The sequence below is a fragment of the Blennius ocellaris genome (genome assembly GCF_963422515.1).
Source record: "Blennius ocellaris genome assembly, chromosome: 18".
NCBI lineage: Eukaryota > Metazoa > Chordata > Actinopteri > Blenniiformes > Blenniidae > Blennius > Blennius ocellaris.
In genome coordinates, this window is record NC_137667.1 from 6,984,286 (window position 1) to 7,010,227 (window position 25,942).

The 25,942-nt window shown below is 40.0% G+C and overlaps 1 protein-coding gene across 3 annotated transcripts; it reads left to right on the forward strand.

Annotated features, from left to right (window-relative positions):
• The first annotated feature begins 4,058 nt into the window (after positions 1-4,058).
• On the forward strand, positions 4,059-25,942 carry LOC308143339 (atypical kinase COQ8A, mitochondrial-like). Of its 3 annotated transcripts, none has more exons than XM_080514083.1 (17): positions 4,059-4,447; positions 8,713-8,812; positions 11,362-11,444; positions 11,545-11,792; positions 11,873-12,068; positions 13,080-13,146; positions 16,814-16,888; positions 17,521-17,649; positions 19,512-19,597; positions 19,737-19,877; positions 20,334-20,415; positions 20,569-20,662; positions 21,719-21,860; positions 21,966-22,073; positions 22,187-22,252; positions 22,497-22,583; positions 23,975-25,942. In XM_080514083.1, the coding sequence occupies exons 2-17, from the start codon at positions 8,719-8,721 to the stop codon at positions 24,269-24,271; spliced, it is 1,995 nt and encodes a 664-aa protein (XP_080370209.1). In that variant the 5' UTR covers positions 4,059-4,447; positions 8,713-8,718; the 3' UTR covers positions 24,272-25,942. The 3 variants fall into 3 exon arrangements, with proteins under 3 accessions (XP_080370209.1, XP_080370211.1, XP_080370210.1); XM_080514085.1 differs by having other exon boundaries at positions 16,814-16,879; XM_080514084.1 differs by lacking the exon at positions 4,059-4,447 and adding an exon at positions 8,496-8,622.

The following is a 25,942-nucleotide window of genomic DNA, read 5'->3' on the forward strand; positions in this document are numbered from 1 at the left end:
TTTTTGTCTTGCATGATGTTTGTTTATGATGTGAACATATTTAACGAGATTTGAAATCACATACACAGAAAGTGACGATCAGGGGAGAATGTTCAGAAAGTTCTCTGAAGAAGACTCGTTTTTGAAACACCGTCATCCTGTATAATGCTACTCTCGTGTGTCGAGTGGTGCTGTAATCACATACCGTAGTGACTTTAAAAGCGTGAGTCAATCACTGCCATATTAACCTGAAATGATTTAACTTAACCAAACTCGATCCCCTGGAAGAAATGTTGGAACTGTACATTCTGCAAAGCTTCAATCCACTCCAGCACCCCAATTTGAGTTTAGATTTATTTTTTGTCTGGAGTTTACATGTATTGTGGGTATGCAAGATGCATCCCACAGTCCAAAAATATGCATTGGAGGTTCATTGGTGGCTACAAATACATGATGTGGCCCTGAGTTAGAGAAAGTGGTTTAGAAGATGAATAGATGAAGCCATTAACATTCAAATATCAAGAACTCAACAAACAAGACGGAAAGTTTTCAAAAAAAAAAAAAAAGTAAATGTTGACTAACTTATTAACGATGTCAGATTGTTATTTCTGATATTTTTATTTCATATAAAAACATTTCTTTGATTTTATTTGTCCAAATTAATTAACAAAAGTTTTGTCCTTATGCCAACATTTCAACCTTGAAAAAAAGCTTTCTCCTTGTACTTTATATTATAATGTAGCTGTAAAGTGCGACCATATGACGACAATGTCCACATTGTGTAGGAATAACGACAGCATCAATAAAGGGCACAAGGTTAATTCATGAAAAAAAAAAAAAGCTATATGTACCTATTTTAACCCAAAACAAGTCATGTTGCCATGGTGATGGCTGGTGTTTTAAAAAAAAAAAACATTACCCTTTGCAGAAATGTACAGTGCCATTTTATATTACAGGGAAGTGTGGTGTTTAGCTACAGCCTATTTTTGTAATTTGACTTTGGAGTTAAAGTGTATTTGCGATTCCTATCAGTTTTTACATTTAAACTTTCTAACGATGACTTCATCACAATTTTCTCCAAAAACATGCACCTCTTTACTTTTTGGATTGGTTGAAATTGTACAGTTGAATTTGTTTCGTCTCATCAAAATGCAGTTTTAAATTTGTTTGGGAGGAAAAAGTATTTTTTTTTCTTCACTTTGCTATACTCTTTTACACTCTAAGCCATAGACAGACTTTAGATACTGCAGGTTGGCTGCTATAGTTTGTCCCGTTGTGCGGTGTAATCTGGCATTAACTGGCAATCAAATGGAGCTCAACAGTACATCTCGGAGTAGTTCCAATGCGTTGTTTCATATGTAATATACCGGCGGCAAAGATGTCGATTTCCCGTAGTTCTGTGGACAAACACTGCAAACATATTTCACACTTTGTTGGGATTGTTCACAATGTACAATAAGATTTCTCTTGTTTGATGTAGTTTTTTTTTTTTTTTTTAAGTGTATTGTAACATGATTTTAGTTGAATCCCGTGGAACACTTACAGCCATGAACAATTTTATTTAAGCTATACAGTGCCTTGACATTACGAAGCCAAGTCATACAACTGAAAACATTGTTCTCAATCTTCCGTGTTCGTGTGTATTTTTCCTCTTAAGTCTTAGACATGGTTCTCTGTTTAGGCTTGTGCATGTTTGTTAACCTCCTAACAAGTGTGTTCTTAATTTTCTCTGTTTTTATTTAAACCATATTGCTGTCTCTATTAGCCCATTGGATACTGCGACAGTTTGAATTTTCTTGACCTGTTTTTTGGTGGGGGGTAGATGGATGTGTTACAATACAAGTTAAAGTCAAGCTGTGGGACAGGCTGCTGACAACGGGGACTCTTCATTTTCAACACGGAGGATATTTCAGGTGCATATGAACAGGGAACACCAGCAGTTATTTAGCCAGTGGTCGGGCTGCTGATGGAGAAAGAAAAAAAGTCTCATGCTGTAACAGTAAAATCCAAACAGATTGTTAGTTTTCACTCTCCTGTATACTTAAAATGCCAAGATTTTACAGTTGACGTTTGCAGTGTGAGTAGATAGGGAACGATTTTGCAATGTCATGCAGTGCCTTCTTAAAGGAATAGTGGTGAAATACATGTTGAAGTCTATTTTTGATCAAGATTCACACAAATAACAGACACCACTCTTGTGTCTGTACCACACACTTGATGCATCCATTTGCTTTTGTTTAGCATAGCTTACTGTAAGCACAGAGACGGGACTGACTCATAAATGAAAGCTTTCCAGATTAAACAACACATTACTTCCTGAGCTTTACGGTTTCTGACAGGCAGATTTTTGTCTTGGTTATACAGCATGAAAGGGATTTCTCTGTCACCCGTCATCCCAATTCTTTTGCCAAGCTTACCTAATCAGCTATAAAGTGTAACCCTGTATTAACTATTCCTTTAAGATCAATCATCTTATTCTCTCCGGTGTGCAATTACAGTTGTTTATAAGTAGGTAGTGTATTGTTCTGGTTTGCCCGCTTGTGTATTTATTTGGATTGTTTCATTTTAAAACGTGTATTTGCTGTAACAATTGTGTTTGTGTGCATTATCTGTGTATAGATAGATAGATAGATAGATAGATAAATAGATAGATAGATAGATAGATAGATAGATAGATAGATAGATAGATAGATAGATAGATAGATAGATAGATAGATAGATAGATAGATAGATAGATAGATAGATAGATCGATTATATATAATGAGGTTGATTTTCCTGCATGTATGTAACCTACAAGGACATAACTTCTTGGGGTGACGTGTATGCCCAAAGTGACCCCCTTACTGGTGCTGTTGGTCCTGCACTGGCTTCCCCTCTCGGCCACACCGACAGCATGTTTGCATGAGGGCCATTTGCCATTCAAATCGCAGTGGCAGCAGTATCCACAGCAGGTAGATCTGTAAAGAGAGAGAGAGAGAGAGAGAGAGAGAGAGAGAAATAGGCCGAGTTGTGATTTTGTCAGGATTGAGACACGCTGTTGTCATTCAAAGGTGTTTTTAAACATGCGGCAACTTTTAAAGGAGGTTTAATCTGTCACAACAAACCGTTCCAATTTCGACTCCAATACTTGTAATGAATCTGAAATCACTACATTCAAATAGCATTTTCACAAATAATAGAAACATTATTCATGCATTTGCTGGACATCTGTGACCAAATGTGGCTCAATTGTCTCTGAATATGTCTAATTTAGGACTCCCTTTCCTCGTTTATGTCTGCTTTTCCTTACTGGACTCTTAAGTATTAGCTGTGATGTTTCCATACAGTTCATGAGTCTAGAAAAAATACATCTAACGTTATTTATGTAACACAAACAAGCCCTGTGGCGCCCTCTGCTGTTGATAGACAGCAGCTGCAGAGAGAGGTCCTCATGTGAGACAAGAAACACTGTAAATTCCTTGGGGTGAAACTTCTTCACCGAATTTACCTGTCGGTAGGCATATCGGAGGAATGTGGTCGGGGCCGAGGGTCTTGCTCAGACCTCGCTCAGGTACATGCTTTTTGTTTGTTTTTTTAACCAGGCAAACTCCACACAAAAAGGCCCTGAGCTGGATTTGAACCAACGCTAGTGCTAACCACTGACCCACCGTGCGATCCGAATCATTAATATATGTTAAGAAAGACAGAATATGTCTTTGGTGTATGTTGATATGTAATCTCAGCTGTGTATTGTCCTCTCAGCAACAGTAGATGGCAGCAGAGGTCAATTCAAATCGCGTTCAAGTATTTACCGTTAAAAGAATAAAAGGTTTGGTGTTAGTGGTTTGGCTATATGACACGATTCCACGTTCTTGACCAAAGGTTAAATATAATTAGCATCAGAATAAATCAATCTGACACTCCTCCGCGTCTGTGACAAGCCTTTGTTTTCGTCTGGTGATGAGCCAATCAGAGGCCGCGTTTAAGCCCGCTTCCTGTCAACAGACCAATCAGAGCGGGGAGTAGGCGGGTCTAATTTACAGGAGAAATAAACACAGGCGATCTTGATAAAGTTTATCATATCAACACTTGTGGTTAAACCAACATCTTTCTCTGGTGAGATTACAGGTTAATGATCGTACTATTTCCAGAGATTATCCTGGATGCAGGGTGTTAAATGTCGCTGTTTGTTTGTAACAGCGAGGGGTCGGGCATGAGCGAAGTGCGTCTGCGTCACTCTGCTGCTGCTGCGTGAAGTTGGTAAATACGGTTTGACCTCGTGGCGGAGAGGGAGATAGAGAGAGAGAGAGAGAGACAAACTGGATTAAAGGCTGCAAGCAGCAGCAGGAGGAGGAAGGCGGCCAGCACATAACCTGTAACTCCTGCTGCGTTGCAAACACTGGAAGAAAAAAAAAAGAAAAGAAAAACCTAAATTCACTTAAAGTGACCTCGCCTCGTCAGAGTTGGAGAAAACAGACGCAGCTGCTGGTGAGTAGTCCAATCCTCATTACAGATTGACATGCATTAGCTGTTAAACGTGCAGAGAGAAGATGACGCCCGTGTTAGAATGTGTTACTTCCTCCACGCCCGGGCTGGTCGGAGCGTGCAGCTCTCGTGCAGCGCAGCGTGCGGACGCGTCCCACTTCTGGGCTTGTTATGGCCTCCTTCTGCTCTCTGCTGTAAACTCAAAGTCACCCCAGGCAGTTTAAAAAAAAAAAAAATCCCAAACCTGCTCGTCTCTTAACCCTCAGTCATTTATAGCGGAATGTGATTCACTTTTAAAATATTTACCAATCCTTGAGGCGCCGCACGCGTTTGTTATTGTCGGGGCTCGTGGCCGCGCGCTCCCGAGGAGGTAAATAATGGTAGATTATTTATTAATGAGCCGCTTTGGTTCATTTGAAGGATTTAGTTGAGGAACCGAGAGAAAGGGAAGTGAAAGTTACTCGGAAGGTGTTTGTAACCTTGTAACTAACTTGTTTTGTGTGCTCAGCACTTTCTGAACACCATGTCCTGCAGGGAGCGCGTGGTTTGTTTTCTGTGTATCTAATATATGTATATTGATTTTGATTCCGTTTTAAAAGAATTTTTAGAAAAAAATGGTTGTTTGTACATTTCTTTCCTAAGAGTTATTACTAATGAGAGAAGGTGGATTTCTCAAATGTATTTAATAATTTCCGTGTAAATAAATAAAACACCGCTTTATACTATCAATATAGAATGATAATAGATTTCTTACATCATCCTAATTAAACTAGAAGCCCCGCCTCATGATACTATCTTTACAAATATATCTAGATACTTATAAACAGCGGCTTTCAGTCACAGCACAGAAATAGCAGTGCTACAGTACATTTAAGATAATGATACTAGAGGCTCTGGCAAGTTTATTTTTACCGTTCACCTTTGTCATGCATTTGTCAGATAACAAAAGCACATCAGCGAAATAAAAAAATCATCTCTTCAATCTGAAACTCACCACTCCATTCTGACATTATTAAAAAGAGAAGAAAATCCTATCAAGGCTAATTGCTTATATTGTTGTTTTGTTGTTTGTTTTTTATTTTCATTGCTCATGTGTACAACCTTAAGAAGTCAACTTTAACTTCAGTTTTCTTTTTTCTTTTGAGATGTTACTAGGCAGTTTTGGGCCTAAATCTAAAGCTGCAACTTTAGTTTATACTCGCAGCAGACTCGTCATAATGGAAACGTCAAGCAATAAAATGTAATAATTATCGTGATAACTTTTCTTATTTAGTGTGTGCAGAATGGACTCCCAGCAGCTCTTGTGTCTCGCCTTTGGATCACACTGGCCTAAAAGTTTTTAGAAAAAGTTTTTTTTTTCCAAAGAGCTGGGTTTGACCAGGTTAAAATAGAACAAAAACCCTTGTGAATCATTTGTTGTCCAATATGAAATGTGCCTCAAGTCACATTTTCCCCGTCAGGGATGTCCCATCTTTGCATAGTAATGAGAAACATGTCTCCCTTTTGACACATGATTGGAAGTCAAGGGCAGCGACTGCGGCCTGTCAGAGGTCCATGAGGCGCAATGAACAGCATCCTAACACTGCCTGGTTATTTTCATCAGTGTGACAACAGCTTGTGCAGCAGACAACAGCTGAGGCTTAGGTGTGTGTACGTGTGATTGCGTATGTCTGCCACACAGCACAACGTTGAATCGCTGTCAGAGTGCAGTTAGGTACAAAAATAAGGTCTTTCAGTCTTTCTCCCCTTCAGAAGAAGGAGAAGGTTTTTCCTCCACCTCCAAAGCCCAAATACTCATTTCTCAACGGAATTACTGGATTAGATTAGGCAATACACTGACTTTGTAAGCTATATCTTTTCATTGAGTGTTTGCTCTTCTGAACCTTTGTGGTGAAAAAAAATGTAGCAGACATTTAGAGAAAGCATGAATTCAGCCACTCTGTGGAGAGACTGACGCAGATCACAGTTTATTGAGGTTCCATTCAGATTTCTTTCATTGTAATTTACGGCGAAGTAAAAACATTTTGCAAGAGGCTTGGCTGGGTAAGGGACCCTTAAGTTTCATAATATTCTTTGATCCCCCTGATAATAATTCTACTTTTATATAGCACCATTACAACTAATTGCGGCACTTAGAATAACAAACAAGACAACTCACTTTACCACCGCCTTATTGGGGCTCATAAAATCTTTGCAATTAAAAACGTCAACCCTAGAGTGAGGTCAAATGTTATTTAAATTCCACTGTGGATAAAAAACCATAATCTGCTATTTGCATTTCTATGTCATGAAATTTTCTGAAGTAAACCAAACTCACCTAAAATTTCTCAATGGGTTACTCGAAATTGTTGGCCAGGCACTTTTGAATACTATGTCTATCTTTGTACATTAACATACTATCATGCATTAATTTCAGCTCCTTTTCAGAATTGTACTATATGTTAAAAAATTAGTGCAGTCAGGTGTGCCGACTGAGGAAAACACGAACTAACCAAATCATACGGGAATCTCTGTTTTTTTCTCTCTCAGTATTCTATGACATATTGTGTGATCACCAGCCATTTACAATCAGCCATTTAAAGGGTTAATTGTTGTTGGTTTGTTTTTAAGCCTTGTTCACCTAGTCTTTCTTATTTGTCCTCCTGCTGTTGGGCATTAATATCACAAAAGAAGCCCCGCCTCCTGTTCTTTTTGTCCACCGTCTAAAAACACTGTGCAGCCCTGAAGGAGGAGGACGGATGACCCACTTCATGACTCAGACCGCCTCTGCTTACTGCTACACACACACACACACACACACACACACACACACACACACACACACACACACACACACACACACACACACACACACACACACACACACACTTACATATTGCTTACACTCTTTCAGCTGCAGCTTTTTCCATTGGCCCAAATCCGAGCTGAGCTGTGTTGAAGCATGTTGACACACCCACAAACCACCACCTGTAACTCAGAAACAAACACAGAGTGGCTTTGCAGATTTCAACACACCAGGAATTCTGTGGGCACTCTGCTGTTTAGGTAAAACTCAAAGCAAGCTTTTGTTCATTGGGTTGACAAACATAAGGCCCGTGGGACAAAACCCAGCCGGCAAGAGGCTCCAATCCGTCCCAACAAACCACCCAGCAAATTGGAAAAATAATTGAAAGGACGCATTGGATTTTTAAACACATTTCTTCAGAGTAGCAGACACAACTCAGCGCTTGAAGCCTGAGCTGAGATATTGGTGATGCTGCCATGAAAGCGAGAAGGCTAACATCAGCTTCAATGCAATGCTTGCGAGGTCATTTTGTGAAAACGTCCATACGCAACAGCTATAGGGGACTTTTTTTTTTTAGGACATTTCACTGTTTTTTGTACCAGAAGGTGTCATTAAATTTGGCTTTATGTTGAGATTGTAGTAATCTTTGTTCATTATTGTTTGTTTTTTTGTGATGATATAACTTTAAAGTTTAAAATGAAATGTTATTATGGCACACTTTTACCGGTTTGATCCCTGAACCATAATGTATTGTGTGTCCCAAATGGACCAACAGTTACAAGCAGTGCTTTACTAGCAAAGTATATTGAGTGGTAAAAGATGGGAACATGTAAACATACACCAGGTTATTTCTTGGACAGAAGATGACACCATTCTAGATAGTCTTTAATAGAAAGCAGTCTTTCGTATGCATAAACAACTGTGGAGAAGTGGGGTCGAACCGTATGAACAAAACACGTGCAATCGGACTGGCTCGTGTACAGGAATAGCCGGAACATGGAACTGGCACTCCTCCCATTTCGTTTCCAGTGACATTTTGAGATGCAGCGAGGGATCGCACATGCACAGGTTCATAGCTGTGCATGCACAGCATTCTCCTCTCCTTTTTTTTTTCTCGTGCGTCCGCTGTACATGAGCAAGCCCAAAAGGAGGTTGGAGGTCAGGAGTATTTTTAGACAAAGTATTAAAGTCATCGCTAGATGTGACAGCTGTGTATGCTTGCGAGATTGTGAGCGTGCGCCTGCGCTGGCAGCGTCGTGACGAAGCGGTTTATTTATTTCCCATTTACCCTCTTGTCCATGTGTCAGTCTGCTCCTTTAGTCTTTCCTGACACAATGACTCCACAGAGACATCAGGCTTCATATTTTGTCCATCTTTGATTTCACTTTACACGGTTTGCCTTTATGTTCTACGACAACTAATTCATAGTAATCAATATTTCTGTAATCTTATGTACTTTTTTTTTTTATTTGTTCCTCTACAGTCCATCATGGCCGGCGATATGATGTTAGTCATGCGAGGCTTGGCTAAGTTGAGTCAGGCGGTGGCGGAGACGCAGGCCAACGCTCTTCGTAATGGGACAGGTAAGCGAGTTTGATCTATTTTGCTTCCTAATTTGTTTCTTTGACAGTTATCCACACTGACACTACAGAGGTCGGATATGTAAATTCATTGGAATCTGGTGAAATAGGCAGTGAGGCGGTTACCACTTCTCCCGTCTGAGTCCAGTTGTGAGCCTTTCTGTGGAGAGTTTGCCTGTTCTCCCCGTGTGTGTGGGTTTTCTCCCGCTAAAGTGTTTGAGGTTAATTGGTGAATCTGAATTTGCCTGTTCGTATGAATGTGAGTGTGTTTGCCCTTTGATGGACTGTTCATGTTGTATTGTGCCTTCACCCACCGTCAGCTGCGATTGAATTCAACTCCCCATATTCCTGAATTGGACAAATCATTATTGAAGATGAATGGTAGCGAAACAGCTTTTAACAAATAAGCATGTCTGGTATAAAAGAGGCCAACCACAAATTAAAGAAGAAAAAACGCCCATCTTTAAGAAGTTATTTACTGTTTGAGCAAATTTCTGTTGTTTTTTTTCTCTTAATGACCACTGGAAGTTTGTCCAGGATTATTGAGAGAGACAAAGTTAGAGATTTCACAGCTTTAGAAATTTTATATATTAAAAAAATATATGTTTTACAATAGTCAGGAATTAAAGGGCCAAGATTGGAAAAGTAGATTACCATAAAAAAAAAAAAACTGCTTTCTAAGTTATTTCCATACACCTACCAAGTTCCCAAGCATTGTTGAAATTTTAAAGGTATAATCATGACCTCTGGTTGAAAGAAATGTGATGATCTTGTGAAATACTCTTACATTTTGAGCTAAAATGATAAAGAATAAAACAAAGGGCCGGAATCATTGCAGGTTTTAAGTAATGCAGCCAACATATATGGAGGCTTTAAGTGTTTAATTTGAAATGTGAAAAAAACATTATATTATAATTTCTTGTATTCAGGTATTTAAACGTCATATATTTAATTCAGTCTTCCCGATAGACAACATTTTATAGTGCATATACAAGTTTCTGTTTTAATGTCACATGATTGTTTCACTAAGTATTTAATAATAAGCCAAAGTTGATTAGAAACACAAACAACTGAATGCATCAAAGATTGTTGGTATTTGAAGGCAGGCCATGAACAAACATGGAAATGTGTAAAAACAAAAAGTCATGTTCTTTTCATTGCTTGAGGATCTTGAGCTGTCGGAATAATGAATGAAGAGATTCTTGAGCTGCAGCCCGTGGTAAAACAATTTGAGATATATCTGACACACTGACACATTCACAAGAAGAAGTACCAGAAAGACTAAAAAGACATTTCCTCATTTTAAAGCAGAACAATTGTGCTTTTCTACAGTGACTGCAAGGTTACATTCCTTCTTGTCCAAGACTCCCACATGCTTCCTTTTCAGATAAGAGATTATTACCTTAGTTTACAGGTCATGCTGTTTTATTCCATCTTTGCCATGCCTCAGATATCTTATTTTTATGTACGTCGGAGGCGTTGGAGCTGAGCCCAGCTGACTATGGGTGAAGGCAGTGTACACCCTGGAAAGTTCAGTAGTTTATCACAGGACAAACAAAGGGTCACTCACATTTACACTTTTGGAGAATTTCAGAGTCACCGGTTTATCTTCAAATGCATTCTTTCTCTCTGTGTGAGGAAACTGGAGTACGCTGAAAAAACACATACATGCACTGTAAGAACTTCTAACCTTTGCACAGAAAACCACAACACGGACTCGAACTGGGAACGTTCTTACTATAATTCAGGTGTGCTTGCCATTACACCACTGTGTTACACCACCCTTTACACTACTGCATATCTCCTCCACTATGCTCTGCTCAGCTCTTCTCATGTGATGTTGATCGCTCTGCAGCAAAACAATGGATTATAAAATTTGCTGTAAACACTTTGTATAATAACCCATCAGTTGCTTGTTGCCACTCTGGAAGATGTACTCCAGTCAATTGCCATTAATGTCATATAAGCCATCGCCATGGCCGCTTTTCGGTACCAGACGTCACTTCTGAAGGTGCAAATGAACCGACTAAGTGCAACAAAGTAGACAAGGCAGCTGTGAGTCTCATGCGTCCACTAATGTGTGTTAAGCTTAAGGCAGATGTTACATAATGGTACTTCACAAATCGGGTCATGCAAGCGAGACGGAAGAATCTGAGCCAGACTGCATCTTTAAGATGTCTGGAAAGGACCCGATGGTGCTTCAAACGCACATGCTGCTCATACCAACAAATGATAAGAAGGTGTACAGCAGCTTAGAAGACTCACATGTGACTTATTAGGACATTTTTAGCACTTTTCATAGTACATTTCAAATGACCCATCTTTATCTTATGTGTCTCCAGGTGATGATTGTGTAAAATGATGCTTTCATTTTTTACACAATCTTTGCAGGAAGAAAGTGTATTTACAGTAGAATTATAACATGTCTGCAAAAGTAGGAGTCCAAAGCCCAACTTTTCATGCATGTTTGAAGAGAGTCTTCGATCATGTTTTTGTACTGCATTTCTCAAATATTATCTCCTAAAATGATTTTTTTTATGTTTGTAACTCAGGAATCCCAGGAGCAGCTACTACAGTAGAAAGCATCCAATCAGCTGCAGAGCAAGGCCTCTCTGTGGCCATGATGAAAATGCAGGTAAGTTTGGATACTACTTTGTGATTTCTTTTTTTTATGCAAATGTGGCAAGTTGCATTCAATGTAATGAAAATGAGAGTATGTATACGTGCATGTGCAGGAGCTGTCTGGTCAGCAGCAGCAGACGACTTCTGCAGAGTCGGAGTTCGACTTTCCTCTGGACGACGGTGCATTCGCAGCTTCAGAGTTCAGGGAAGAAGGCGTGGACTTCTCCGCGGATCAAACAGGAGAAGATGCCGCAGCAGCCGGAGCGAGTCACGTCGGTGGGAAGCGGTCGTTGTTTGATGGATACAAAGATCCCAGCAAACAGTTTAGTGGGCAGACTCGATCATACCACCAAGATGCCAGGTAACAAAAGGCATCCCAATTGAAACGTTACTGCAGTCTTTGGCGGATAAAGGCGAAAACATCTGTTTTGTATGCCGCAGGCATTTCATTGGACACCCTCATCTTTACAACCACAACCTCAACAGACATTTGTGGAGGCAGCTTTATGGTCAGCATCCTGCCAGTCAGCTCAGGAGGTACCACCAGGATCCGTCCACGGTGGGAGGACTGACGGCTGAAGACATTGAGAAAGCCAGACAGGGAAAGCGGACGGAGGCAAAACCTCACAAACAGATGGTAATACCCAATCGGCATTTACATTGGAATATATACAACATATCATATGAAGAAAGTAGGAGATTTGAACATTTTTTAAAAACATTTGACGGCAGGTTAGTGTAAAACTCAAAAGCAGTAGGGACAGAGTCAGAGTGTATGACTCTTCTTGGGGAAGAACATGTATAGGAGGCCAATTTCTTGAGTATTATGTTCTCCTCTGCACAGTAGTTGCTTTGCTACTTGAAACAGCACAGACTCCTACACTGTGATGTCATACTGTGATAAATGCAGTCTATGTTTGTGTCTTGCTGAAATATTCAAGGCTTTCTCTGAAGAATTGCCTGCTTTCGTGCAGCGGCTTTTCTAAAAGCTATATACACGTTCAGAAAAATGTCATTTATCTGGCCTCAGAACATTTTCCCACAGTGCTCTGGATTCTTTATAGATTGAGATTTGTCTCAGAGAAGAAGATGCCATTCTTTAGATTGTATTTTTTGCATGATACAGATTAAATTTGGGTTTGCAGAGCGGTGGACAGTGTTCACAGAGAATTATTTTGTACGTTTTTCTGAGCTCAGGCTGTGATTTACACAGAATAACATCTGTTTTTGTTCACAAGCATCAATGCACACACAGATTTTATCTGACACTTTTTCATTGTTTGATGAATCCATATGTCTGATGATATTTTTCTGTAATTGACCTTAATATTTAGGCTTTTCTTTTTCACATTAGTGAGACTCTTGCCTTTTTAAAATGTTCCTTATGCACCTAATCCTCTTAATGACCTGTTGACCCTTGACCTTATTAGTCGAAAAAAATGCATATTTCGCTTTTGTTTTTCTACACTTTGAACATTATTAGAGGGTAAATGTCAATATTTGTTGTCTATGTCCAATTGCGAAAATATATGGCTTCATGAGATGTGCAAATCACGACATTGTGTTTATATTTAACCTAACTTTTTGGGGGAATTGGGTCTTTGTTCACATGAGAAAAAAAGTTGTGTTTGTGCTCTGTCTCAATCAGCTGAGTGAGAGAGCCAGAGAAAGGAAAGTGCCTGTGACCCGCCTCAGCAGATTGGCCAACTTCGGAGGTAGAGCAATTGAACCGTTTGTTCCTGTGCCTGAATGTGGCTGATTCATCGGCTCTGTTTGACTTGAAATGTAGTCATGTGCGCCTGCCTCTCTGTGTGTGGGTCTGCATGTGCCTCAACAACAAAGTCCAGCATTGTGTCACCATAACCCGCAATGTTACGGTGTATATATGTATATATATATATATATATATATATATATATATATAGTCCAGAGGACATTAGTTTAAACATGCCTCTGAGATAATGTATGTGAACAAAGATAAGTTTGTTTGGTGCAGGTCATCCTAGTTCTTTCTCTTCATATCCCGTAGCAGAAAGTATGTACACATTCCAGGTAGCTTAAAGACGTCACAAAGGTTTAAAAACACATTTTCAAAAGACAAACCGCTTCAGAGGAAATGATTACAAGCAGAGAGTATAAATACCATATAAGTATCTGTATTTTCACTTGCGTTTTAGATAGCCATTTATTTTAACTACGTATGTTTTAATACAAATACCTGCCACCTTCACACTTTTTTAATGTAACAAGCACATTACAGGTGACTTTAGGCAAAACGTGTTCAAGGAGATCCAGCACGGTAGATATAAAGACATAAAAACAGCAACACCCTAACCCTCCTGACCTACAGAAGTTCTGCTAACTAAACCTTTTAATCTTCAATCTGACCGTAACCTTTCACCTGCCTGTGCAGCCGGGGGCCAGTGGGCTCAGCGCGGTGGGTGTTGTTGTGTCACTCTATGACTTTACCAAGGACAGCACAATGACAACCTGCCATGCACATTGTGTATGCTGCATGTGAGCAAACACATCAGACAAGAGAATGTACAGATAAGGAATACGAAGAACACAGCATGCAGTTTGTTAGACTTTTAAGCTGCATTTGAGAAAAGCTCTTTAGGAATTCGGTCAAGCTTTCTTCACCTTTATGTGTGTGTGTGTGTGTGCACAGATTAAAAAATAAACAAAAAACCACTAGACACCTGGAGACTTAAATTGACTCAGTTTTGCAAGTTGTTTGACCAAATTGTAATAAGATCTGAAGGTATTTGTTAAGCTCCTCTTTGACCCAGTTGCCTGCTCTGCCAGTCTAATTAATTGGCCTGTGTTTGCAATGCAAGCTGCCAATTTAATGTCAGAATAAATCTAAAGTTATGATCATAAATGTCAGCAGGATGCTGGGAAACATGATAGTATTGATATGTTCGGAGATAAAGTGCATACACCTATGTAATCTCCAAATCATGTTTACACAGGATGTTTTTCAGGTGCTAATTTTACACCCAAGTCTCAGCGTTCGCACAGCCTCAATGAAAAGTTGAGAACCTGCCTCAGATCAAGTGTAACACGAGCTTGAACATTCATTTCTGCCCTGTGATTGACAAGTCAACAGGTGGCTTGGAGCTAACCTGAAGCTCAAAATGTGAAAGGGAGACATGAACTAGAACAAAAGTAACCCGAGAACGGGGCCTCCGATAAATCAGAGTGGACTGCCAACACAAACATGCAGCGGAATATGACCGCGGCTATATACCGAACGAGTGCAGGTTTCAGAGGCAAGAAGTCAGTGGCAACAGGTAGAGGCGAGATGATTCAGCATGTTGACAGTGGTAACATTTAGAAGGTGCTGAAATGTGGAGGCAGAGGTGTTGCAGCAGTGTGGCCTCTGCTTGTCCTTCACTCTCCTGCAACACGTGGCTCTAAAACGACAGATTTTGTTGTTGTTTTTAGAGTTAATGTACAAATTGTTTTAGATTTTTTTTTTTTTAATGAATTGCCCCTGAATTTATTCTTAGATTTCCTGGCATGTGTTTTGACAAATGTAATAATAGCAACATTCCTGAGGTTTCTCCTTGCTGTTGCCATGTCCACTTTAACGTTGTGCCAGGAAACACGACCGTGCAGGATATCTGAGTTCTAAACATTGAGTAAAGTGGCATCAACCAGCTTATAGTTTGTGCACGTGTTTACAGTTTTGTAAGCGTGTTTTCCTTCCGTGAGGCAAATGATGGACAGACGCGTGTGCTCAGTCTGGAAAAGAACTGTATGTCCCTCACAGGTGCTTCAGGTACTCTGATCACTCTTTGGCCGGAAGGTTCACGGAGTGAGATCACGCACAGTTTAGCAATCCTGGTTCATCTTCTGCAATGAAGCTATTTCCCTTTTGAAATCCTTTTCTAAATCCAGAAATGATGTACAGAAGAAGAGATGGTATTACATGTACAACTGAGATACTGCTGGACTCCATAAATTTGTGATACAAAGCTCAAATTCTCTCAAACATTACGGCACATCGTCACCTCAGCAACACATCTGGATCAATGGCTGCAAGGCATGTTTTTGTTTTTGTTTTGTTTGGTTTTTTTTTGTTTTTTTCCAAACTGATTGTCAGCCAACCTGCAGACAAAACACAGAAGCGCGCCGTGTCCTCATTTGTTCATGTACTGCTCTATCTGGGATGTGCCGCCTCAGATAGAGCGCTGACTAACTGATTACGTAATGCTGAGTTATGTAAGGTGGACGGTCAGCTCGGAGGAGGAACTTGGTCATGAACAACCCCAAACTCGTGCAGTCTTGCAGTCAGTTAGCTAGGTGCAGATATAATCCCCCGGCTTCTCTCATGATTAAGTATTTTGAAGCTTAATAGGCCTGTGACTGGGTGATTACGGTCATTTCCATGTGTGCTGTTAGAGGGCAGAGATGTGCAGCTGTTGCAAATCTCTCTCTGCATAATGCTGAGGTGATCAGGGAGGTTTATCCGCTTGTTATTCTTTCATATAACTGGTATGTTACCTAATTGAATTACACGTTTGTCCTATGTTGCTAATGGGCAGAGTGCCCTTTCTGATAATAACAGAGGGAGGCCATCAGAAAAATGAGCAATAAATCCATCCATCTTACCTACAGCTTGGGTGGAGTCAACTCCAGTTGACTCTGGGCGAAGGCAGGTCACCAGCATCAACATGTCAGCAGCCGATTGCAGAGGAAAAAAAACCTGTAAACTCCTGTAAACACACAGAAACGTCCCCAAGCCCAGATTTCATGTGCAGACTCGCAAGAGCACAGACAGCTTCGCCACTGTGCTTCTGCAATGAATACACAGTAAAATAATATACGTTTTATTGAAACAAAACAAAGTATTTAATGTAATGATGTGAAAAGGCCAGACCATAATACTGACTGTTTTGAAGAATTTAGAAATTGAAATTAAGTCTCATCAGTTTCACTCTCACTGTGTGAGAGACGACGGCTCCGCTTCACTTAAGAGTAGATTTTAAAATGGTTTCGGTGAGTTTGCTGATGTGGTATGCTTCAATCACGATGCGCTAAAAGATGTAGCGGAGTAGTGAAAGATACTTGGGGTGTAGGCCTTGTATCCATGTAAATCAGAGCATGCTTCTGGGTCTTAATACTGTAATATATACATATTGTATACTGTATGCAATGCCAGTGAGAGAAATTGTCTGCTCAATCGGGTGTATTAAGAATTTGTAAGGAATATCATTTTGGATGTTTATGTCACAGATCTCTTCCTCTCTGGCTATCACAAACATAGATGTACTTCTAGTTCACTTTTAAGCCAGAGGCCTTAAATATTTTACATTGATGTGGTGAGGTGGTGCATTAAATTTGTGTTTTTGTTTATCTTTGTGTTCGCTCCAGGTTTAGCTGTAGGTTTGGGGATCGGAGCTCTGGCAGAAGTCGCAAAGAAGTCTATCGGCTACAACGGTGCAGCAGGTCACACACAGACACACAGACACACACACGCACACACACCCCCCTTGGTGGAAGCGTCTTTGGTTTGTTGACAGTACCCGTCTCTAAAACATGCCATAGCATGTTTAACTATTTTATGACAACTAAAGGAAAAGGATGTAATGAGGCAGCTTTCTTCTTCGTCTTTTTCTTCTTCAGCCCTCTTCTTAAACAGACGTTTCTGCCCTCTAATCCAAAACACAGGCTAAGCTGAAGCAGAGTGTCAAGGCGTAAATCTGGCATTTGTGCTCCTGTTTGTTGGTATTTATCTGTGTGTGTGCTTTAATCCCAGCCGGGACGCTACAAACACACACGTCAGAGTGGGTGTGTGCGGTAAATCTCCAATAAAGCCTCCGAAGGCAGCGTCAGACGTCCTAAAACACACTACCTGGCGACCTACTGACACATATATGCACTGTCACAGAGCTCCCCATATGCACACAGTGGGTATAGTATTCTTAATTTAAAAGAATTGTATGTGAGTCACTTGATTTCACCTGTGCATACTACACAGACAACTTTCTGAACTCACTTTGTTTTTTTAAAGTGACCAAAAAAATAAAAAACAAACAAAACACTTCAACCAAGTTCTCCTCTGTTTTGCCCTTTTTCAGGGGAAAATAAGAAAGCAGTTCTGGACTCCAGCCCCTTCCTCTCCGAGGCCAATGCTGAACGTATCGTCAGAACTTTGTGTAAAGTCAGAGGAGCGGCGTTAAAACTGGGACAAATGCTTAGCATCCAAGGTGAGGCACTATCAAACGCCATGTTTTTTTTTTTTCTTTCTGGTGAGCAACATATAATAAAACTGACAGGCACTGATTTGTAAGTAGGAGTTGTAAACCCAAAGCTGAGAGTTCAAGGGCAGAAACACTATGTTTAGCAGAGATATGGTCACTTTGAGATCCTGAATTAAATGGGAATGCTTTTGGAGTTGCACACTCACAATGGATTGAAGTAGAAGCTGTTTTATTTTTTTATTTTTTTATTTTTATGGCTCATGTCAACACAGCACATGGGCTGAGGAATTAATAATTAATGAAAAGTTAATAATTAATGAAATATGGATTAATGTCATAGTATACAACAAAACATAGATTTATTAAAAAAAATAAAAAAATTCTATATGAAATATTCACCGAGCTACTGTTTTTTTGCTCCGTGTGAGGCGTTCAGGGAACCCTAATTCGCTGTCGTCAATAAAGAAACCTGGCATCAACATCCAATTGTAGTTACTTGTGAGTACACTTTAAGGCATGCGTGTTCTACACCAGCTAAAGATATAGGTCACAGTATTCATACGGTGTTTTGGCGAGTTATTTTCGTACACGAATAAGCATAGTTGTGAGTTTGGCTCTGACCTGCACGGAGGTCAATGCTAGTTTGTGCACATACACAAACTACAGATAATATGAGCCAGCGGCCAACGGCAGTAAAAGTCCTCGTACTCGCTTAATGAGGCCAGATCAAGTAACGGCAGTAAACACATCGTAACAATTTCCATTTTATCGTCACGCTCCCGCTGTGCGACCTTGAGGGCAGGCCTCCATGGCTTTCATATTTTGTGCAAACTTTGCAGGGATTGCACCGTGGAGTAAATATATTGAGCCACAAGCAAAGTCGAGTGCAGCAAAGGGCTCTGCTGCCACCGCTAATCAGATTTCAGGAGAGGATTTGTCATGATTTGGAAAAGCGAGCTTTGCTGGATCGAGATCTAGAAGACAACAACCACTGTGGTGCTCTTCCCCCAGTACTGACATTTATCTGTCATGGCAGGAATGCAGTTGTGGGTGGATCATTGTCTGGCCAACCGTCACAGCCTTCAGCACAGGTCCAAAACGATGTTTTTAACCTTGAGAGGTTGACACTGTTTTTAAGCTGTTACCAAAGTCTGGTGCATCGATTTTCTTTTTTTTCGATCACTGGCAGTGTTGCATAAAAACAAGCGCAGAAGCTGCCAGGTGTGTCAGTTTGTATTGTGAAGAAATTCATGCCTGGTCGGGTCAGTAACTTAGGATTTGTTTTGGTGGGAATTAAAAATTAGATTATCACAGATTTGTTCCAGAGACTTGCGTGTGCTTATTGTACCTTTTGCTTCTACATTTACTGGATTTGGTTTGATATTATAGGTTTGTTTATGTTATAGGATTGTTACACACACTATTTAATCTTGTCTAACTGAACTGTCAAACTATGAAGGTCCATGGAATGACTAGTGTTAGGAGGCAAAGCTTTGTTGATTTGAGATTTGTGCATACTTTGAACTGCCAGCAGCCTTTACTATATTTTTAATAGACACAATTCATTTAAAGGCAACTGCTGCACTCTCACTTAATGCTTTATTAGGAATAAAAGACAAAATTATTACAATTCATATAACATATATTGTCAGCACAATAAAACCCGACGGAAACTCTTATTTACTTTAACAAGAATTTTACTTTTTTATGGGGTTTCATTTTATTATCAATACAATTAGTGACTATAATTTTCTTACAAATGAATTTGAGTTGTGCCGTTCTTCGCATTGTGACACAGAATTCAGATTTATTTCATTATTTCTTTTCTGCAAATTCGACACCAACTCAGATGAGATTCTGTGTTGCAGACGATGCTTTCATTAACCCTCAACTTGCCAAGATATTCGATCGCGTAAGACAGAGTGCCGACTTCATGCCGATCAAACAAATGATGGTAAAATCTTGTTTTTCCCTTTCTCAGATTTTAACTGATTATATTGCAATGCGTTAATCTTTGTCACATTACTTGAGTTAAGTTCACTGCTATCAAAAAGTAACCGAATGTAAAAATATGAATTGGTGTTTGCGTCTAGAAAGCCCTCAACAGTGACTTGGGACCAAACTGGAGGGACAAGCTGGAGTCGTTTGAGGAGCGTCCGTTTGCAGCGGCGTCTATCGGACAGGTTCACCTGGCGAGGATGAAGGACGGCAGGGAGGTGGCCATGAAAATACAGGTTGGCTTGAAGCCATGTGTGTGTACACACAATACACGCTCATGTTTGTAAGGGAAACACTGCAATTAGAGAGCGTGTTGCTGTCACATGTGCATTTGCACATGTGAAGTGAAAACACAAGCACTACCTGAGCTGTTTGTTTACACGTTTTGTGCGAGTCAGTAAACAGTGTAAAACCTGATGCACGTGGTTTAGTGTAGAGGAGCGTGAGCTTTTCAGTTGATTCTTGTAAAATAAAAATAAAAAATTGCCTCAATTCTTTAAAGTGAAACCTTAATGATTTATGGAATGAAAACTATTATTGACTGAATGACATGGGAAGCTAATGTAGAAAGTATTTCCGTTCAAAAATAGTTGGATTACAATAGTTTGAAGCTGTTATTTCTCACTAATTTAATTTATTTCTTTTAAAATAAAAACATTTTGTTACAGTTTCCTCTGTGTGTTTGTTCTCAGTACCCCGGTGTGGCTCAGAGTATCAACAGTGACGTCAACAACTTGATGACGGTGCTAAATATGAGCAATGCCCTACCTGAAGGTACAAACACATACCGTTTACATACACACACAGCACACCATACTACGTTTCTCCTCGTTTTCTTTCTCTTTCTAACCTGTGTGTATGTTTTTTGTAACTTGTTATAAGACTTAACTCCAACATTGCATCCCCACATTGTTTGTGTCTCTCCAGGCCTGTTTCCAGAGCATCTGATCGATGTCATGAGAAAAGAGCTGGCACTGGAGTGTGACTATATTAGAGAAGCCCAGTGTGCAAAGAAGTTCAGGTATAACGACACATTTAAAACTCTTCCACAAGGTTATATGGATGGAAATATGACCTGTAAATATAGATAAGAACTTACAATGGCTCAAAATAGAAGGCCATCAGTTCCCTATGTCTGATCTGTGGATTCAGAAAGTTCTTCAGTGATCAGCTGGCAGCAACAGGTTCTATATTTCCTCCACAAGGAACTGCTCCTAAGTGCAAAGCAAATTAAATGGCATTTAAACTTCACATGCACATGTTTACTACTGTTTACTTTCTAGTCTGGTTTGTCAGTGTGCATGGGGTCAGGCGTAAAAGTTATAGTGTAAACCCACAGATGCTGTTGTGTCACTTTCCAGTTCATAACTCCAATAATTGTAGCACATTCCAGGACTTTGGACTATGTGTTGTAGATCTAACCTTATGTGTTTTGGTTTATCCAAAATTGGGAAGTAGTAAAAGAAATCTCACTGCCAAAAGAAGGTTTGTACAGCAAATGTGTATAAATTAATTATAACTATTTAAGCATATTTTCATTCTCGGTTGACTTATGTGAGAATGAGCTTAATTATCGCTTTTCTATACTTTGACAACACCACACAGCAGCGCCTGAAGTGGCCATGTTGCTTTTTTTTTGTTGTTGTCATGCGAGTGCTCTAAACTTGAACACGTAATCTTCCCATCTGGTCACTTTCCCAGCTCCCTGAACACACAGTGACCGCAATCATATTCTAGAGCAGCGTCTGCATGCATTAAGAAAACAGTTTGAGCCGTACTCGGTGGTTGGGATCTTTGTTGAGCGCATGCCTTGGACATTTCACACCTTTGCTGCTATGACTGCACTGCCCAGCGTGGCAAACTCTCACAAGCACTCCAAACAGTGCGCAGACTTGTCAATACACTCAAGTTACATCCAGATAGATATACTTGGCTTATTCCATTTCTGTTCTGTGTTCATCTTCAAGGTTCAAGGTCAGAGCAGCTATATATATATAGAATTCAGCACTCTACATAGACTACCTGCTTATTTGACATGTTTTGTTATGTTCTGTTTGTCTGCTCACGTGTGATTCAGGGAGCTGTTGAAGGATCATCCCTTCTTTTATGTGCCGGGGGTGATTGATGAGCTGAGCAGCAACCATGTCCTCACCACTGAGCTCGTGCCCGGATTTCCCCTGGACCAGGCCGAGACCCTCACACAGGAGCTGAAGGACGAGGTACCAGCTGAACACGCTCAGCTCATTGAACTATTTTTTTGTTTTGCTTAGATTTAGTTTTACCACGGCAGAAATATTCGTTCACGTCTTTTGCTTTTGTCTCAGATCTGCCAGAACATTCTGATGCTGTGCCTCAGAGAATTGTTTGAGTTCAGGTACATGCAGACCGATCCAAACTGGTCCAACTTTTTCTACGACCCACAAACACACAGGGTGAGCGGGTGTGAATTTTTTTTTTTTCACAAAATGACCATTTTGATTGGGAGATCTGTGTCAAATGTAAGCTGTTTTTTTGTTGTTGTTTTTTTTACATGATCGGGCTTCAGGTGGCTCTGTTGGACTTTGGAGCAACTCGTGGATTTGACCAAAGTTTCACAGACCTTTACATAGAGGTACGGCCAGCGTGGTGTGTGAGCTTACAGCCTGTGGTTTCATTTCATGTTTGGAATAAATCACAGTGAAGAAAAGCTTCTTTACATAAGCTTTATGTGAAACGACACCATGACAAAATACCATTCTTAAACATGCTGAAATCTAACTTGTGTATAATGAATTAAAATGCTTTTCTGGGATTTGGACTAAATCAGTTTGACAGATTGAAGTGATGACGGTAGCATGTGCTGTCTGCTTTTGCAGGTAATCAGCTCGGCTGCCGAGGCCGACAGAGAGGGAGTTCTGAAGAAATCCATCGAGATGAAGTTCCTGACTGGCTACGAATCCAAGGTAATTATGTCTTTGTGTGTGTTTCTGCCTGCATCAGTGTGTTTAGGAAATTGAGCTGGCTTAAAAACAGATGCAGCTGTTATTTGCTTTGGCTTGGTTGAGGTTGTCTAAACGGTCCTGATTTAAAAAGGGAAGCTGTGGTTATTACAACGGCTCCCGTGTGATCACGGCATTGCCTTATCTTTTGCTTGTGAAAGTCGTGTGACGACAACCGCCTCAGTGTATCGGAAACAAAAGAAATGAATTGATTGAAAACGTATTGAAATTGTACAAACGTACAAGAAATCAGTTTGTTGTCCTTTTTGATTATTTCCTCAGCTTATTTGCAAACTGAATTCTTTTCTAAGGTTATCTTTTTTTTTTTAATCTTTCTTTCATTGAACCTCTTCGGGTTTTATGGAAAATGGTAAAAAGAGAGAAGCCTCTCTCCTCTGCAGCATTGAGAGCATCTGCTGCAACATGATTGGAGTCCAGCTAACACACCTGATCCCCACTGCAGAATAAGGACGAGTCCACAAAGAACCAATGTTATGAGTCTGGAACTTTGTTAGATGTCCTAAAAAAACAGACATTCGGATTTGTTCTGTCATCAGGTTTCATGATGCTGCTTATAGAATTGATATTGTTGTTCTGAAGACCCTTAGATGTTATTTTCATAACAATATTTGCTACTGTTGTGCTCCAGTTCACAAAATGTATTTGTTGTCATTAACATTTGTGTTACTGGGCCAGAATTTTTTTTTCCCCCTTTAAATGACTGCTGATTGTGACAGAAATCCCTTTAAAAAAAAGTTTTTGAATTTGCATTTATTAACCCCTTCATATGGGACTCAATAAAATATCTGTAAGTACTAGTTCAATCCTTCAAGACGTGAACGACAGTCTAAAGATGCACTCTTGTGTTTTAATCACCTCCTGCAAAGTGGGATAAAAGTGACCAAAAATAATATATATATTTAACCATTCCTTGTTCTCTAAATGTGCTTTAGTATTGAATTCTACTGTCCTATTATAGAATATGTTGTAATAATGTGCAAACAAATACACTAAATACGTCTTGGACTAATTATGTTTAAAAATGTACAACACTTTTCAGTGTACAGTGCTGATGTTCAAAGTGTTTTTTATTTTTTATTTTGGTGACTTTAAGAGTGACTCACTATACATTTTATGGTCATTTTCTTTTATTTCCTTAATTTTACCACAGTTAGTTTAGAAGAAAACTGTAAAGCGATTCCAGTTATGATCAGTTGCATGCTAATAAGGTTGGAAGATGTGTTGGTTAATGAACTTTCAGAGTCCAGTGCACATGTGATGTTTTCCTGCTTGAATCATGAATCAGGTTTGTTTGAAAGCGGTGTGTGTGTGTATTTCTTCCTCCCTGTGACCAGGCGATGATCAACGCTCACGTGGACGCGGTGATGATCCTGGGCGAGGCCTTCGCTGCAGCAGAGCCCTTCGACTTTGGGGCCCAGTCGACCACCGAGAGGATCCACAACCTCATCCCCGTGATGCTGAAACACCGGCTCACCCCGCCTCCAGAGGAGACCTACTCCCTCCACCGCAAGATGGGCGGCTCCTTCCTCATCTGCTCCCGGCTGAACGCCAAGCTTCGGTGCAAGGACATGTTCCAGGCGGCGTATCAGAAGTACTGGGAAGGCCGCACGCCACCGTCCAAGTCCGCCTAAGCCAGCGTGTGTCTATGCAAAGTTTAAGACCTGGTCCTGAAATCCAGCGGTAAAGTGCCGACCGGTGGTGAAACTTCACGGGATGCAGAATGGGAGCCGCGTTACCCGCCCTTAACTGGTCGGCATGCACCAGTGTGTCTTTTCCAGTTCGGGCAAACAAAAAACAATGAAAGACTGATGTATTTTTACTGCAAAGTTGTTTATTTTAGAAATAAAGGGCAGCAACATGATAACTCAGAGGAGGAAAAATGGACAAGATGTTAGTGTGAGCATTGAAATATAGTTCTCTATAGGCCGAACATGATTTTTGTGAAAAGGATTGATCTCTCTTTTTCTTTTCTTTTTTTCCATTTCAAAAAAATTCTTGCATTTTGTTTTGCTGTGAAACATCAGATTTTTCACCTCAACTCTTGGGTTTGCTATCCACCATTAATTTCTCTAATTTAAAGTGATATACTGAATGTATTGAGCCAAACTGTTAATCAAAAAGCACTACATTTTGGAGGGAGGACAGATATGAGCAGTTGTGAGTGTCTGTTTTGACCAGGACCAACGTGTCTGTGTCACAAATGTTTCTTGACTTTTCGGGACATTTGATAAGATTGTCAGGTTATACAAAAGCCAGGCTTGGTGTGAATGTAGCATTTCAGATAAGAGCAAAAATAATTTAGAGACAAAAGTTTGGAGAGCCGGTTCGTTTCTGTTATTTTGGAAGTGTCACATTCTGGTAATTGTCAGCATTTCCTCACAGAATCGTCTAATTTTACCTGTAGGAAACTGTTTCTTCTGCTTTATTGTTTCCATCTGGGGTCAATATACAGATGGATGATGTTGATGGCATTTCAGCTGCTGTTTATAGCTTTTAGCCTCCTTACAAAATGTGTCCAGAGTCAAACTCTCAACCTATTTCAGATGACATCCACTACTTCCATGTTTGTGTTTGTGGGGATGAACGCCTCCGACATTATTTCTTTTTTTGTCACGTTAGTGATTCTGAACATTCGAAATGTCCAAATACGGTCGGATCGGTCAGTGAATTCCAGATTATTACTCGAAAGCGTTTTGTGCTTCAGTGTTTTTCTTCTTCTGACGTAATCAATATGCACTTCTTTAAGAATCGCAGCATGAGTCTTCTTCTCTCTTTTTTTTCTTTTTTTTTTTTGCCGGTAGGAGTTTAATACAGAAATGAAACCATGTGGATCCACGCTGCTCTTTGTAGGAAGATAAGGTCTGACAGAAAAGGCAGAGCATAGCTCACAGCATCACTCGGTCCCAGTCATGAATGTTAATGAACTGGCAGGATGGAGGAAGCTCATCCTGCAAACGCACAAGATCAGCTTGTGGGCTCGCCTCGGCGTCTGCAAGTCGATTATCTCTCCACACCTTCTCAGGTGTAAAAAAAAAAAAAAAAAAACTTTAAAAAATCCCCCGTCACCTGGCTGGTGTGTGACTGTGAAAGTTATAAAAGTGTCTGGTGTGAGAATGAGGAGGGGGAAAAAAACAGGAAACAAAACAAGGTGCCTGTCGTTTTCAGCACACTGCTTTTAGCTAGAGATCTCGACTTTATATTTCATATCAAGAAAAGATGACATTTTATAATGAAAATGCATTATTGGCGAAATGTTCTGAAAAAAGGTTGTATGACATGACTAAATGTTTGATTTATTCTTG

Excerpts from the sequence above, each read along its gene's own strand:
- LOC308143339 (XM_080514083.1), top strand. The coding sequence starts at position 8,719 with ATGGCCGGCGATATGATGTTAGTCATGCGAGGCTTGGCTAAGTTGAGT. Across the intron at positions 11,793-11,872 it reads TCATACCACCAAGATGCCAG|GCATTTCATTGGACACCCTC; the intron begins GTAACAAAAGGC and ends TGTATGCCGCAG. Across the intron at positions 22,253-22,496 it reads TCACAGACCTTTACATAGAG|GTAATCAGCTCGGCTGCCGA; the intron begins GTACGGCCAGCG and ends CTGCTTTTGCAG.